Raw genomic sequence first — 15,721 nt, 5'->3', positions numbered from 1 at the left:
AAGCATTGAACACATCCCCTATTAGTGAGGGGATGCCTGATGAAGACACCGAAGTACTAGTGGTCTCCCAGAAGCCCGAAAAGCATAACAATTTCAGTGAAAAGCACAGCCAATCAAGGGAAGAATAAAATTCTCCCTTGGGGTACAACACCTTAACATAGGTGATTAAGGAATCCATTATTTCATCATACTGTAAATTAATATTACAAGTGAAGGTCATAACAAGAGCTTTGTAGCCTTTAGCTCAGGGCAAAGGGACATGCAAATGCAATGATTATGCTACTTTTAGAGCCAAGTTTTCACAACATTGCACCTAAGCTAACAAATGGTGCCATAAGCACCAGCAGGGCTTATCTGCAATTCGCCTAATGTGCTCCCTGGTAATACATAACTGACTCTGAACAGAAATCAAGCAGACAATTGCAACAAATTTCAGGCTTCTGAAAGGAAGCAGAAAGACCAGTTTCATCTCATTGTTACATGAGTCAAGAAAAAGTGGAGCAATAACTGTGGGTAGCCTTTGTACCATCAGGAGGCCTCTGATGAGCTACACAGATGTTAAGATGATACTGAACAAAAGACTCCAGTTTACTGCCCCTGAAATATTCCTACAGCTGGACTCCTGTGAACATGTGTTTGAAAACCCCAGATGCTAGAAACACGTTCTAACTGGGCAAACTACAGAGCATGAAGCAGTATATTAGAGAGTTACCAGCCCCATTTGCACAGTCACTCCCATATACAAAACATGTAAGGTAATCAACAGGCAAATTAGACTGGAGGAAAGGTAAAAGTGATTTTCATCCTGCCTAGAAAATCCTATAAGCATTTTGCAGATTTAACTGCATTGTATGATCAGACAGCACATTAAATTGGGTACGCATAAATTGATTCCAGAGTAATTGAGAATTTTTCATCTTGCCGTTTACCTATGCCTAAAACAGACCGGTAATGCTTCAGAGAGGATGTGCTACACAACACTGGTTTCCAGGAAAAGCTCAGCTGGATGTATTTGAAACAAAGCCAAAACCCATGAAACTATTTCCTGGAAATCAGTACTAGCAAAGTCTGTCCCTTTTCACCCTTTTGTGTTTCAACAGTGAGTGAATATTAGGTTTTCCTGGAATCATTCCTATCAATTCATGGCTCTAATAAATTCCAAGGAATTTACCTGCCATCAGAGATAGCTGTAATTCAAACCTGTTCAAAATCATGCTCTGCTCTTTAAATTTAGTCACTTGCAGTTTTCTAGTTATGATGCAGAATAAGATTATACTATTAAGTGACAATTTAAGAAAGGATTTTCTCTACTGAAATAAACTGCCCTCCCTAACACAGAAAAATTGAGTCTTTTTCTTGAGTTTGTTTTTAATACTACATTTTGGACCCAAGTTTATGTTATGAGTTAAATGTAACCACCTTCAGAAACACACCTCAGAAAATCCACATACTTCAATTCCGTGCTTTTCAGAACAGGTTCATTCAGCCCTTTACAAAATACTTCCTCACACTACGTAATTTTGTAATTTTTCACCTAAGCAATTATGAACTATTTCAAAAAGGTAAGGCTAATCCTTTTGCTTGATATTTAAGAAAATCATAATAACCTAGTTGGCTCTTCAGAATTTCAATAATAAAAAAGTTACTTTCCACACAGAGGTCACAAATCTACCAGAAAGTACCCCAGTGTAATCACAGGGCTCCTCTGATTTGATGTATTAGTAGTAATAAAAAAGGTGAGTTTTGAGCCTTTTCTGCACACTGGTATCTGCACTCCCTTACCAAAAGATGATTGGGCTGTCATCCAGCAGAGAGATTCAAATATTTGAGAAAATAATTTCAAAACAAGTTATTGAGCACACACCTCCCCCTCCACCTCCTGCACCAAAATAACCCCTGGCTCCCACATTAGACATGCTGCAATGTGCTCTCATCAATTCATTTGCCAGCAAACAAAGCTTAAAGCAGCAAAGGGTGAGGATAAGTACTGTATGTTCTAGACCTCACATGATCACTTTTCTATTTGTCTGATATCAGAAACAGCTATTACAATCTAAGTGCTAGAAACACGATTTGGGGAAGTACACTAAACTGAGATTTCTCCAACACCAAAGCTTCTTTAAACAGGATTTCCTATTTTTCATTCTTACACAATATTCACTTGCACTTTGTATTAGCTCCATCTGCAGACATCCTATGTACAAACAAAACCAGAACACATGCATCTCTTCATGGAAGCCATAACCAACACAGAAGCTGAAAGAGTTTCAATTCATCTGTCCAGAAGGCATACTTATTAAGCAAATGTCTTTCAGGGTAAGAGGTAAGATGCAATGCTGAGTTAATTTATAAAAAAATTCAAGGCTACATTTCTTTTAGGACTAGGATAATCTGTTGCTAACCACCTCTGTGCTTCAAGGTCCTCTATGGCAATCTTTACTGAGAGCCTAATATCATTAATGTGTTACTGAATTAGACCTACTGCCCCCTTTCTGTACACTCACTCATGTAAGAGCCATGACTGCTCCCACAGAAAAGGACTGCTGTAAGCAGTTCTTACACACTGGTAACAGGACAAGCGTTTCACAACAACTGTGCAACAGAAATGTAACAATTACAGTATAGAGTAACTGCACCAACACTTCAGTTATTCCTTTAGAATTCTCAACACCATGAATACCTATCAATATTTAAACTTTTATTCTAATGTCTTAGTAGATTTCTGCAACTGTTTTGACTGCTCTCCACTGTACTTTATATACAGAAAAATGTAAGGGTGTCATGTTCTCAAGTGTCATAAACCAAAGTAGCTCAAAAGACATTAATGAACACATCAAGTTTCAAGTTGAGATTTAACCAGCATTCTTTAATTAGATATTTTAACTATTAAGAGGGATCCAAGATTTTTACTTTCATATTCCACAAGTCAGTTTTGGCAATAGCATAAATTTAAACTCCTGTACTTTAAACCAATATGAAACGCCTTTTACTCATTAAACTCCTGTAAGAATGTTTGTTTTGGAATTTAGTGCCCTACTGTGACTCTGCTTAATTCTACCTCACAATGTTCACAGAAGGAAGTTACCATGAGGTAATTTTAGGCACTGATCCTTAGCTAATCTACTGCAAAAAACCAGGCACTTTACTCCAGTGCTGTTTCCCTTGATTATTTGTTTGACTTACTGAGATGTCCCTTCTGCGTCCTCCTATTTTCTGCTAGCCAACTGCTTTTGTGGCTGCACAGAGAACCAGAAACCAGCAACTGGAAAAGGACCTCCCTTAACATTTTATAAGCCAGATTGGCTTCCCAAAGCAGTTGAGAAAAACAGAACCCAAATCAGCAAGAGTAAGTAAGACCTTTGGAGAAAGCTCACTGACAGTCACACTCTTTAGAAGAGGGCTCACATTAAAAGTTAGCAAGAAAATAGCTTGTGAACTTCAAGTTTCAATGGTAGCTTTCCTAACAACAATTAACTCCTGTGGGGAATAAAGATCTCTGAAAATAATTTACAAGTACTGAAAATCAGAATTATCCATTCTAGGCTAACTGCTGAAGCAGGCAAGACCTTTCACCTGGTAACAGAAGCTTTTGTGAATAGGTCTTAACATGAATTAATTCTTTCTAATCACTATCAGTGAGCCAGGAGTCAGTACCTAAAATTACCAGCTAACCTGCGTGTGTTCTGGACTCCAAATGAATTTAAAGTCATATAGCTTGTGCTCTGGAGCTGACCCACAAGCTTCTCTTGGCAACTGCTTCAGGTAAAAAGAATTAATAACATTTCTAAATCAAAACTCAGCCTCCAGATCAGCATCAGAAAGCCTCCCAGACTCAAACCAGAGCCTTTCTTTAGGTACTGATGCTGGCACATGCAGTCTCTCTTCCCCAAACCCTTGTTTCTGCAGCTGGGGGATCCTTCAGTAGGTTGATATAACTGTCAATGCAACTTTGCAGTGAGACAGATGAGGAAACTACTCTGAGGAAAAATAACTCAAAAGAAACATTATTTTTTAACAACACAGCAGTACTTGTATAGTATTTAGGGCATCCAGAAGACAAGGAAAACAGCAGAAAACTTTGAACACCACTTCTCCCCAAAGAAATACTCAAGCCTCAGCTACATCATTTCCCCCTGAACATTATTTCCCAGTGGTTACCTTCTGTTCTTCTCTTTCTGTTGCATTTTGACACTTCTCAATCTTCCACTGCCGCATGAAATCTCGCAGATATCCAAAGAGAGTGAGAACACCATAGCCTACATAGGTCAGCACAGCAACCAGCATTGGTGTTTCTTCAAAAGCTTCATTGAAAGGCCTTTTGTATAATCCTCCATTGTGCACAATATGATTTATCTATAGTAAAAATTTAAAGAAAGGCAGTTGGGGTATTAATTGAAGAAAAGGCAGATAGACATTTCAGAGTAGTCCCCAGCCCTCTGGTCAGTTATAGGCTCTGCATCCCCCCGCCACTCAGCACAAAGTGCTTCCAGCTAAGTTCAGCCATCACTGATAAATACTGCCAGCCTCTGCACAGAAGTTGCCATATTGCTGATATAACCAAAGTCACAGTTACCAATCTAGGGCAGTTTAATCTAACATCTCACTAAAATTATTTAGCCTGCAAAGTTACATATAGAGCATTGCTTACATCTGGGCAAACCAAAATGAAAAAAGTGCCTTCACCAAGAGGACACAAATAACAGAATAGTGATGTTTCCTAGGATTACTACAGAGAAAAAAAAAATAGAAAGTAATAGTTTTATTGATCTAAACAATATATTCTCAGACTTGGATGCCTATATTAGTGTAACAAAACAATCATAATCCATGTGTCTCCGTCGCTGTTAGCCTAAAGATGCTGACATAAACGCTGTACTCATCCATGAGGCGGACACGACACCACAGACAAAAAAGTCATTGTATATAGAGTCTCAACACAGCATATATGTCAGCACCAGAACAAAGCAAAGCTTTCTGCATAAAATCCACGCTAAAAGTCATCTTGCTACTTACATATCATCTGAAGGTAAGGTATTTGCTAGCTGCCAAATACATACAGCAGGTCTATCTCAAGTACAGTTACTGGAATATGCAATATTTGTGACTATTACAGAAAAGCTTCACAGCTACAAGCCAAGTGCTCACACAACATTAACACTGGGAAAAAAAATAATGGTTTTAACTAGACTACTTTTTCAAATAGTTACATTAAAGATCAGATCTCATAAGTCAATGAATGAAAACACAGAAACCTAGCCATTAGACACAAATTGCTGTCTGCATTGCTAAAAGTTATAGACTGGCTGCACTATAATAGAATGGCTACATATGAAAGAACACTCTCCAAGATATAAATCCCCTTTGTGTAGCATCAAATATATATAAAAATAAGAAATGTATTTCTTCAAATATACTAATCAAAGAAACCTCAACACCTAGGAAAGAAACTGAACCTAGACACATCAAAAAAAGACAGTGGCAAATAATTCCTGAGGGGTGTGAGCCAGCAGACACAATAAAACCAATTATTCACCTATGTCACTCAGATTATCATATGAGAAAGTAAGGTAGAATTGTACAAACCTCTACAACAGCTGATGAATCAATAAAGGCACACATACTTGCTGGCCTTACCAGACACTGCATTATTTGGAAAGTGATACCTGCTCATCTCAGGTGCTGGAGCAAGTCTGTATTTCAAGTCTGTCATTGATAACGTGAAAGCAATTTTTCAGAAGCAAGGGTCTGCTGTTGGGGATACAATTATGCTACAGCTATGCAGTCACCGAGTATAAGCCACAACAGCACCTTCCCTCCTGACAGTCATTTCTACCTCTTCCCTTCTGCTGACACAGTTCTAAGCAAAGCAAAGCTTTGATTTGGCAACATAGTCGAGGGGACTTTAGAAGAGGTGTAAGTGTGGAAACAAAATAGCAAAGACACAGTAGGAACTTCCCTTTTAGTAGCAGCACTTAAAGCCAGATGCAGGTAACTAACTTGGAGTGCTTTGAGGCCAGGTTTAATACTGAAGTACTATTTTAAAAACATACTGCATACAGTGGTAGCTTGAGTTAGAAAATTGCTATGGCTTTGGAACAAGTGTACGTACACTTGCTTACCACATTGCAGCTCAAGTGCTGGCAATTTAAGGCTTTAATGCAGGCCAAAGGTTCATACACTGTTTTCTTCATGAACGATGCCAGCCAAAGAAATTGCCCCAGCCCCTCTCACTCCCACTTTGAGCCATCCGCACCAGTCTCCAGCTTGCACAACTAAAGCAACTAAATCTGATTATCAGCACAGTATCCCTTCAACACTGAACCTATCCACGTTGAAAATATAATCATTTGCAGAAGGTTATTCATTAGACTGTAATAGCCTTTACAGTTCTGCTCCACAAAGTCATTCGATAGAGCTCAGCAAACAAGAGCCAGCAGCTTTTGGAGAGAGAGGAGGGGCAGCAGCACCATGACAATCACCGAATCAGTGAGCCAATTGAAAAGGAAAGGAAAAACCGTGAAAGCAAAGGAAAAACCGTGAAAGCTGCCTCTTCCCTGTTACTCTCAGGATTGCTTAACTGTATCACTATGGCTCCAGTACCCAAATCTATAGAATTTTATTGCATCCACATACAAGAAAGACCACGCAACAAAGCTCCAACCACCAGAGTTTACAGCTTGATGAATTACAAGTTGAAGTTTTGCATCCTCACATTGTCAGATCAGGCTGTGAATAGCAGCTATTCAAGAGCACGCACACTACATACCTGCCACCTGGGCCTGTCTACTAGCAGCTGATTTCTGGATAAGCAGACAGAAAACTGGTAATGACTACTTTGCAAAGTACCTAGGATTGAATAACTAGAGATCACATCAAAGCTTCCAATGCCTTTCCCAGGTAACCGGAAGTTCAGCCAGAAGAGATGAAAGGCTACATCCTAAAATAAAGGATCTGAGGCTACCAAATACCAGAAAGTAGTTAGAAAAAAAACAACTAAGAGACCCAAATCTATATGCAAATTTAATCAGAATAAAACCATACCAAATTATTCCAGGTCTTTGGAGGTGCCTGGGCTTGTAACACTAAAACTGAACAAGTTATTCCATATGGTTGAACCCAACATTTCACTAAGAAAGGCTGTTTTAGGAATACCTGTGTTGATTCAACCCATACTCCAATCAATTTCACCTCTCAGTGTTCTTCCACCAATGTGCTTATACATGGTTATATTCACTGTCAGCTACCACATCAGCTGAGAAGCTTGTGTTATCCTAGCTGAATCAAAAAATTAAAGACTGAATGCAATTCCACAAACTCTTCATGAAGCATATGACCATAAAAAAACCTCTAGAGCTGACTACAGAAGAGACATTTGTAGTCACATTAAATACAAGCCTATTTGTTTTTCTAAGAATGCCTTATAAATCCACACATTAGCCTTCAAATGAAGGCTTACATGCTGCAAGCTCCAAAGCTGCTGCAAAAGAGCAGCAATTTTAGGTCCAGAGACCAAGAAAGGAGGTGGCTACAGTTCAGTGCTTCATTTCCTTTCCATGGGAGGAGAAAAAAGGCGTGGAAGATTAAGACTTTTATGATTTCAACAAGCCTTATGATCATAAAGTGAGCCATGACCTTTGAAGTAGAATATACAGCATATCCAAGTACAAAGAAAAGTCAGAGTTCACTTAAACACGTGGTTCAAAAAAGCACATGTATGGTCACCTACAACATCTCTCTTTCCTGTACCGTGCAGAGTATATGTACGCAGAAGAGCACCACCACATTAAAGAACTCAACTGCAGGAGAATCAGAGAGCACAACTCAGCTGGTTACAGGAGGCAGCAAAGAATCAGCCACAGGTAATGCCTGTATTGGGCCAAACTCTTGGGGAAACAAATCACATTAAACAGTATTGTAGCAGTTACTGAGCAGCAGCAGCAGCATCATCACACAGCTACTGCTAGAAAGGACTCCACTGGTCTAAGCAGAACACATCAGAGTCTGATGATAATCACAGAATGTACTGAGTAGGACCCACAAGGATCATCAAGTCCAACTCCCACCCCTGCACAGCACAACCCCAAGAGTCACACCATGTATTTGAGGGAGTTGTCCAAGAGCTTCTTGAGCTCTTGTCAGGCTTGGTGCTGTGAACACTTCCCTGGGGAGCCTGTTCCAGAGCCCAACCACCCTCTGGGTGAAGAACCTTTTTCTAATATCCAATCTAAATCTGCCCCAGAACAGCTTCAAGCCATTCCCTCAGGTCCTGTCACTGGTCACCAGATTGAAGAGATCAGTGCCTGCTCTTCCTCTTCCCCTCATGAGGATGTTGTAACTGCAATGAGGTGTGCCCTCAGCCTCCTCTCCTCCAGGCTGAGCAGACCAAGGGACCTCAGTCACTCTTCATAAAGCTTCCCTTCTAGATCCTTTCGCCATCTTTGTAGCCCTCCTTTGGATGCTCTCTGTATCCTTTGTGAGTGAGAAGACAAAAGCCATGCACAAACATGGGAACATCGGCAGATGCTCCCATAGACAACACACAGGATTTACCACAGGGCTCTGGGTACACACCTTGCATGGCAGGCATGTATTTTGGGGACAGAAGATGCTACAAGTGCTACTGCACACAGTACGAGTTAAGTACACTGTAACTGCTTATTGCTGCTACCCCAGGAAAGGCCCAGCACTCTGTATTAAAGAGGCCGTTTCATTTCATACTGACAGGAAGAACAAATTGAGATGAACCTGGCAGACTTAATGTAAACACCTTAAAAAGATTATTTACGCTGGAACACAACTTTGCTAAATTCTTATTAAAATTTAGTAGCTTCTCATTGCCACATACCACACATACTGCAGAAATTTTACTAACAGGTTTGCAGCTTCTATTTTTAGAAACACAGTGTGAAAGACCACATCCATGAGTGTGCCTCTGTATGCAAAAGTGGTCACATTTATTACAAAGGATTGAGGAAATCAGCACTACAGAAACCACAGCAGTGAGAATTCCATGATGGCAGCTGCTCTAAGCTGTTATGTATTCTGTGGTAATTTTACTGTCACCTTGCACTGCTTTGCTTAGACTTCAAATCTCAGACTGTTGCATGGGTAAAAAGACCCAGTATTTACCACCAAAATTAGAATTAAACTAGTTTGAATCACATTTTAAGCTTTTAAAAAAACCCTCACAGGTGATAAACTTGTTTTATAAAACAGACTTTAAGAGTATATTCCTCATTAAAGATTTGTTCTTCTTGACAGGTATTATCAAATATTTTTATTTGCAACTAGTTACAACAAATTTGACAGCCCTTGTTTAAGATGCACTTACTGCATCTACAAAAATAGTGTAAATCTTCATAATGTTTAAAAGTTGTTTGGTTCTCCCCACCCCCATTAGCAAGTAAAGGATGCAATTAAACTTGGGGTTTTTTGCTTGCTACATATAGGTGACAATTTCAATCCTCCTGAGAATATACTTTTTTTTCTGACAGTTTACCTCAAATTTAAAACGTTAAACCTTACATGTAACTTTATCTATTATGTTCAGTAGATTTTAGGCATACAGAATTTTGACAGAGAATTTCCTAACTGCATGCTTAATTACTAAATATGATTTACAATTAAGATTTCCAAAGACAGCACAGGTCTGCAGTGCTTCCCTAACAAGTCAATCTCCAGGCTCTCAGATACCTCTGAAAGCATTTCCAGACATATTTTAGAATCTACTCTCATTTTTATAGACATTAAACCCCATTACTTCCTAAACTTTCCAACTCCTGCTTTCTCAACTGTAAGTATTCTTCAAAACTATACTTTTGAATTAAAAACAGTTCTTTTTCTAGAATTCATTTCTTAATGATGGCAAAACAAAAAACTTGAAACCTCATTGAAGATGGGCCAATGTTTTATGTTCCATCTAGAGAAATTGAAGTCAATAGATAATTCAGATAAAGCTTTTGTCCTCCCAACAAACTGAAAACATGAAATTTAGAAAAACGTTGGTTTTGTTGTACAATTAAAACAGAAAAATACAACATGACATATCACTTAAGTACATATCATAAAAAAAAATTAACTTGTATACATTTATAACAATTTCTTAGAGCATTTAAGGTTTATCACCAGCTAAATTTGAAATGGCAGTACAAATATAGTCTATATATTTTAACACTTCACCCAAACTAATTTCTCAGTAGCACATACTCCAATCTAAGAGAAGCCCATCACATCAGCAGCTACCATGAGCATTTGTTTTCATACCAGCACAGACACACAAATTCTCAACAAGTACAACACTGGCACTACACCTACTAATTTAACATGATGGCCTCAAATAATTGTTTAGCCAGGGAAAATGTTGAGCATCTATTCCTCCCACAAAGGCTCACAGTCTTTTATAACTGAATTTGGTATTAGAAAAAGATCGTTGTGCACAGGTACACTTTTTCAAAAATAAGAGTTTTGTCAGTTAACATATCTGAACAAGGTTGCAGTCTCTTCTAGATCAGACAACCTTCTTCTCACTTGAGCTTTACGTTACTAACACAATAAATACAGTCAATCATAAAACCAAGCAAGAGTTGCAAAGTAGTAACTTCTTTCCTCAGGTCTGATATAAGCCTCAGAGTACCTGCTACAAGCCCTAAGGCACACATTTTTACAGGGGTTCGGGGATTAAATGCTAACATCTAAACCTGGACAAACTCTCCAGCAATCCTGTAACCATGGAATAACCAAGGCTGGAAGGGACGTCCAGTGGTCACCGTGTCCAAGCCCCAAGTCAAAGCAGGGCTAATTACAACAGGTTGCCAAGGGCCACATCCAACAGTCTTGAACTCCTCCATGGATGGAGATTCCACAACCTCTCTGGGCAACTTCTTCCAGTATCTTACCACCCTCATGGGAAAAATTATTTTCCTTATGTGCAATCAGAATTTCCCATTCTTCTAAATTACATGTGCTGCCTTCCATACTATTGCCACATGCTTCCAAGAGCCTGGCCTCATTTTCTCTATATCCTGCAGCCAGCTAGTTAAGCTTCTCTCTCCTAAGGTTGAGCAAACCCAGCTGTCACAGCCTCTTCATTTCCTGGGGACCCTCCACTGGATTCACAGATTGATGTGGTTATGTCAACATCTTTCTGGGAAACTCAAAACTGGACACCATTTGCAAGATGCAGTCTCCCAAATGCTGACAAAGGGGGAACAACCACTTCATGAAGAAGTTAATGAGATTTAGATTCTCAGGATCATTTTTTTTCCGTCTGAATTTTAAATTTGCACACAGATGTGAAAAAACCTCACAATTCTGTACTCCAATTCTTTTTTATACCAGTGGCTAGGGTAGTTATTTAGCATATTTATCTTATCCTAAGTTTCATCTGAAACAAGATTCATGTCACTGCTACCACTAAATCATTTGTAGCAAGAAAAACTTGCAGTATCTGCTGCAGTCATCTTAAGTGTGCTCTCCGAAAGAAGTTACACTAACCTGAATTCCAGCAAAAGCATCTAAAAACCAAGAGGAAGCTATTGTTCCCCTGCATCCTGAAGCATCCCACGAGATGAACATACAAGCAGTTTGACTGCTCTATTTAAGAGCAAGCTCAAATCACAGGACTACACAAGCTGTTTTCTGCATACAAAAGCTTCCAGGAAAGAAATACCTATGCTGGCTATTTTAACAGTTGTTAGAATTCAGGACTTGTGACAGTTTTAAAGGAATGCAAATCCCACAGTACTCCCACTCTTCTCAACCAAACTATTCCTTGTCTTCCTGAGGAAATAGTACAAGACCTTGTTTACAAAGGCATGCACATGCAATAAGCTATCTGGAAGTTGCTATAAGCTGGTGTTTGAAAACCTTCAAGAAACACCAGGGAAATTAAAACTTGTTTATATAATTCCAGCTCCCATCTAACTGACTTGGAGATACTGCACACAACAGAAATTAAGAACTTGATATCTAAAACCTATATTCCACTTTTATTGTTTTTAGTTTGAGACTATTCCTTCTTTAACTTCTAGAAGCATAATAGAACCATTCTAATGTGAGAAGCTCAATTAAGGAGTTAAAAAAAAAATCACATTACTAAGAATTTGTTCACAATAATAGGTAGATTCCAATAAATTATCTTGGAAAATAAGGGCATCTTCTCCCATTAAAGATGTCCCAATCTCCCTATTCTAAGCAAGAAAAATCTTTTTAGATGCAGCACTGGAAAACCATTAGTCATTTGCAAAACACTCCAATGGAGAAATACATTCCAGTTTAAAATTGCATTGCAGAAAGAAAAAGCAATTTCCCCACACTCGTTTTTCCCACAAGTGTCTTGATAGCTCCTAAACACCATTTTTCTATTGAACTCAACACTCTCCCCAAAAGAGCAGAAGGGCATAAAAAGCAGAATCATGCACAACTTGAAGAGGTAACTTCACATCTCTTTTACTAACATTTGCTCTCTTTCTCCTATCTATGTTCAATTCCTCACATCATGACAATACCCTTTGAGATGTCAGGCTTTATCTTACATAGTGCAGTATTACACCAGAGCTCTATATCAATTTTAAGTCCATCCATAAATTACCATTCTTTCTAACAATGAACTCTCTCAACTGTACACAGTCAGAAAACAGTCACTTTTCTCTAACATTCCACAATTTTTAATTGCTATATGGTTCTTCAACCTCTTTTAACTAAGGTGTTCATAATGAGATTGAAATTCAGTGAATGCAACAATCTCTAAACAGATTAACTTCAAGCAGGACCCAAGTAATTTGAAAACAAGACATCTCAGGAAAGCCAAGAGCTGTTATTTATCTTAGTATTTCAGCAGAATGTTTTTTAATATGCTAGAACCTTAACTTCAAATGGTCACTTTTCTAGTCATTGATGCTATTCCATTAATCTCCAAGGTAGCCAAAGTCAGTTACTGCACAGTTTTAGTAGACAGCAAGGTTCCCTCTCCTCTTATCAAAAAGAGGTTAAGCAGTTCAGAAGGAGACAAATACAATCTCTTTGAAAATTAAAGCGAACAATTTCACCCTCTTCTGCTCATGCTGGAGTAACAGTAAAGAACCCATTCTATGTCAAATACCACTCCTAGTGAAGGGAGTATCATAAGGAAACCTTTGAATCTAAGCTCTAGGTTTTCTAGGATAAAACCCCCCAAAACAAGATAAACAAACAAATCAAAATTTTAAAACCCCAAAACTTACACAGGTAACCTGAGCAGAAATGTCCTAGGTAGAAAAGGACTCCTTTTTTTTCACACCGTTAAAAATGGGTGAAGTTTTCCTGCACTATCAAGCCCTACTGGAGGGCATGGTAATGCCCTGTCTCTAAGCTCTCCCCTCAGAAGCCCTGTGGTTTTCCAGATAAATTGACAATGACTGGAACATTTCTTTAAACCAATGGTTTTCCTTGCCCCTCCTGTTCCCATCATTTTAGCTAGATCTCTTTCTGCCTCTTATTTCTCACACAAACCCTGCAAAACGCTTTTTTGAAAAAGTTCTTCTCCTCATCCTTATTTTCTGTTTTGTTTTTTTTTTTTCTACTAAGTAACAATTGCATTCTTTTGTGTAAGCTGCCTCCTTTTTGGTACTTGCTTACAGTTGCAGATTCTCAAGTGCTGTATGTGGTATGTACCTGGTATATACCTACGCAGACAAATATATTCAACACAAAGTAAGCATTCACATGTTTCCCTTCTTCTGCATAAAGACCCAAAACCCAAAACTGAAAAGGCGAAAGACCAATCAAGTAGCCAAATCTGTGATACATCAGCAAACACATCTTCTGGCAGCTTACCACCACTGATGCTATCTGAGAAAGCTAGACATGATTAGTTCCCCTAAACAGTTGCTTCTTCCACTCCAGTTCTAACATTCAGATCCTCACTCCAAATTTAGCCCACATAAAATTACGGAGAAAAGGATGTAGTACTCCTAATTATAAATCTCTGACCAGCAAGCAGCTGCCAGAAAGATATCAAACTTTCCTACACTCTTCTTCTACCCTCTGACAATGCCGCTATGCTTTGGCTTTTTGGTAAAATTTCTCATTACCACTTCTCCAGTGAACCCTCACTCGCTTTAGAAATAGTTATCTCAAATCCCTCAGGTCTCCAAAACATATCTGAGCATAGTATCACATGCAAGCTACTAAGTGAACAGAACATCTCATACACCAGCAAGGCTTTTAGGCTTCCTCAGTTTGACATCTATGGCTTTTCCAATTCACACACTGCATCACCCATGTTTTCCAGAAACCCAGCTGAACAAAATCTTTGAGGAAGTGCTTCCCTACGGCATTTTCTGTTCTCCTGAAGTAGAAGAATATAACTGCATTCAGACCTTCTTCTTTAGAAAGCACAGGGTGGGAAAAAACTCTCACAGAAGAACACTCACCATCACCATGCTTTGTCTTATTACAAAGATTTATGTGTAAGGTTTTATAGCCAGCAGTGCTTGGTGCTTGCAAGGCAAGACTACCAATGCCATGGCTCCCCAAACCAGTACAAGCTGACACTGCTGCCAAACGGAGGTTGTCATGGTTTAGCAAACCAAACCACTACAAAGGTATTGTACCTCCTTCCATTTGTTCACTCCCAGTACTGTGCCATACCTCCCAAGGGCCAGGGCAAGACTGTGAGCATCCATCCAGTTAAAGAAATACAGTAAGCATCCTAAGTTAATGATAACTCAAGGAAAAAAAAGCTTTGTTTTACCCTGCATCAGTTCTCAATCTAGTTCACACAGTGAACAAGTGCACAAGCCTACACTGAGAAAATAGAAGGGACAGCAGAGGACTGAAAAACAGAAGCAACATGAGACATGATGACAGAGGAAGGCTTTTCTCAAGCAGCTTGAGGCGTTCAAGGAAACACAACTTACTGACTTCTGGTGAGACTGACTTCATGAGAACCATTAAGTTCCTTACACTATAACACAAAATTTGAGTGTTTTGCAGAGAAACAACTGGAGTCTGCAAGCACAAATACACACTTGCATCACAGGGTGTTAATACAGCCAGATGGGAAGTGCTGCATCAACCTCCAACTCTGCTCTACAGGGAAGTCCCTGCTCAACGCTACTTGCACCCACAGCCCAGTGCATCGCACCTGCAACAACAAAACAGCGGCGAAGAACTGCTAAAACCTTTTCTTCTAAAGCATAGACCTAGTACGGTATAGCGAGGTTTAAGTTCAAAGCTCTGCCACCACCAAAAGCCTTGCAGTAAAGTTACAGCCGTGACTCGAGGGTCAGTCATTTCACATGCCGCCACCAGTGCGGTAAGCGAGTAGCCCCCGGGCGCAGCCCTTTCTCCCCAGGCGAGGGCCGGCGACACAAACCACCTGGGTTCTGCCGACATCCCTCACAGCCACACCTCGGTGCCTTCCGGGGCCCCGCCGCCGCGCCCCCCGCCCGCCCCGGCGCCCTCCCTCCCCCGCGCACACCTGGGTGCCTGGCGGGCCGCGGACGAAGCCGTTGCGGAGCGCGCCGTGGGCGCCGCCGCAGCCGTTGGCGCGGGGCCGCTCGGGCCGCTCCATCGCGCCGGCCCCGCCGCGCCCGCTCCGCCGCCCCCGCCCGGCCGCGCCGCACCGGAAGCGCGGCCCGCGCTCCCCCAATCGCCGGCGCGGGCGTCACGCGGGGGGACGGGCCCCGCCTGGACGCGCCGGCGCGCGTGCGAGGCGGGCGGACAGGGCCCAATGAGAGCC

At 40.3% G+C, this 15,721-nt stretch overlaps 1 protein-coding gene across 2 annotated transcripts in view; it reads right to left on the bottom strand.

Annotated features, from left to right (window-relative positions):
* SPTLC2 (serine palmitoyltransferase long chain base subunit 2) overlaps positions 1-15,561 on the bottom strand; it is an 80,368-nt gene extending 64,807 nt beyond the window's left edge. For both annotated transcript variants that reach the window (XR_005601948.1, XM_039552179.1), the window contains exons 1-2: positions 15,461-15,561; positions 4,159-4,353 (exon numbers count right to left, since the gene is read on the bottom strand). Coding sequence is in view for 1 of the 2 variants with exons in the window: in XM_039552179.1 (XP_039408113.1) it covers positions 4,159-4,353; positions 15,461-15,553 (288 nt within the window). In the remaining variant the exon portion in view is untranslated. The remainder of the gene's footprint in view (positions 1-4,158; positions 4,354-15,460) is intronic.
* Positions 15,562-15,721: the final 160 nt, after the last annotated feature.

The sequence above is a fragment of the Corvus cornix genome, chromosome 5 (assembly GCF_000738735.6).
Source record: "Corvus cornix cornix isolate S_Up_H32 chromosome 5, ASM73873v5, whole genome shotgun sequence".
NCBI classification, from domain to species: Eukaryota; Metazoa; Chordata; class Aves; order Passeriformes; family Corvidae; genus Corvus; species Corvus cornix.
Note: the sequence above shows the minus strand (reverse complement) of the source record. Positions and strands in the feature narration are given on the sequence as shown.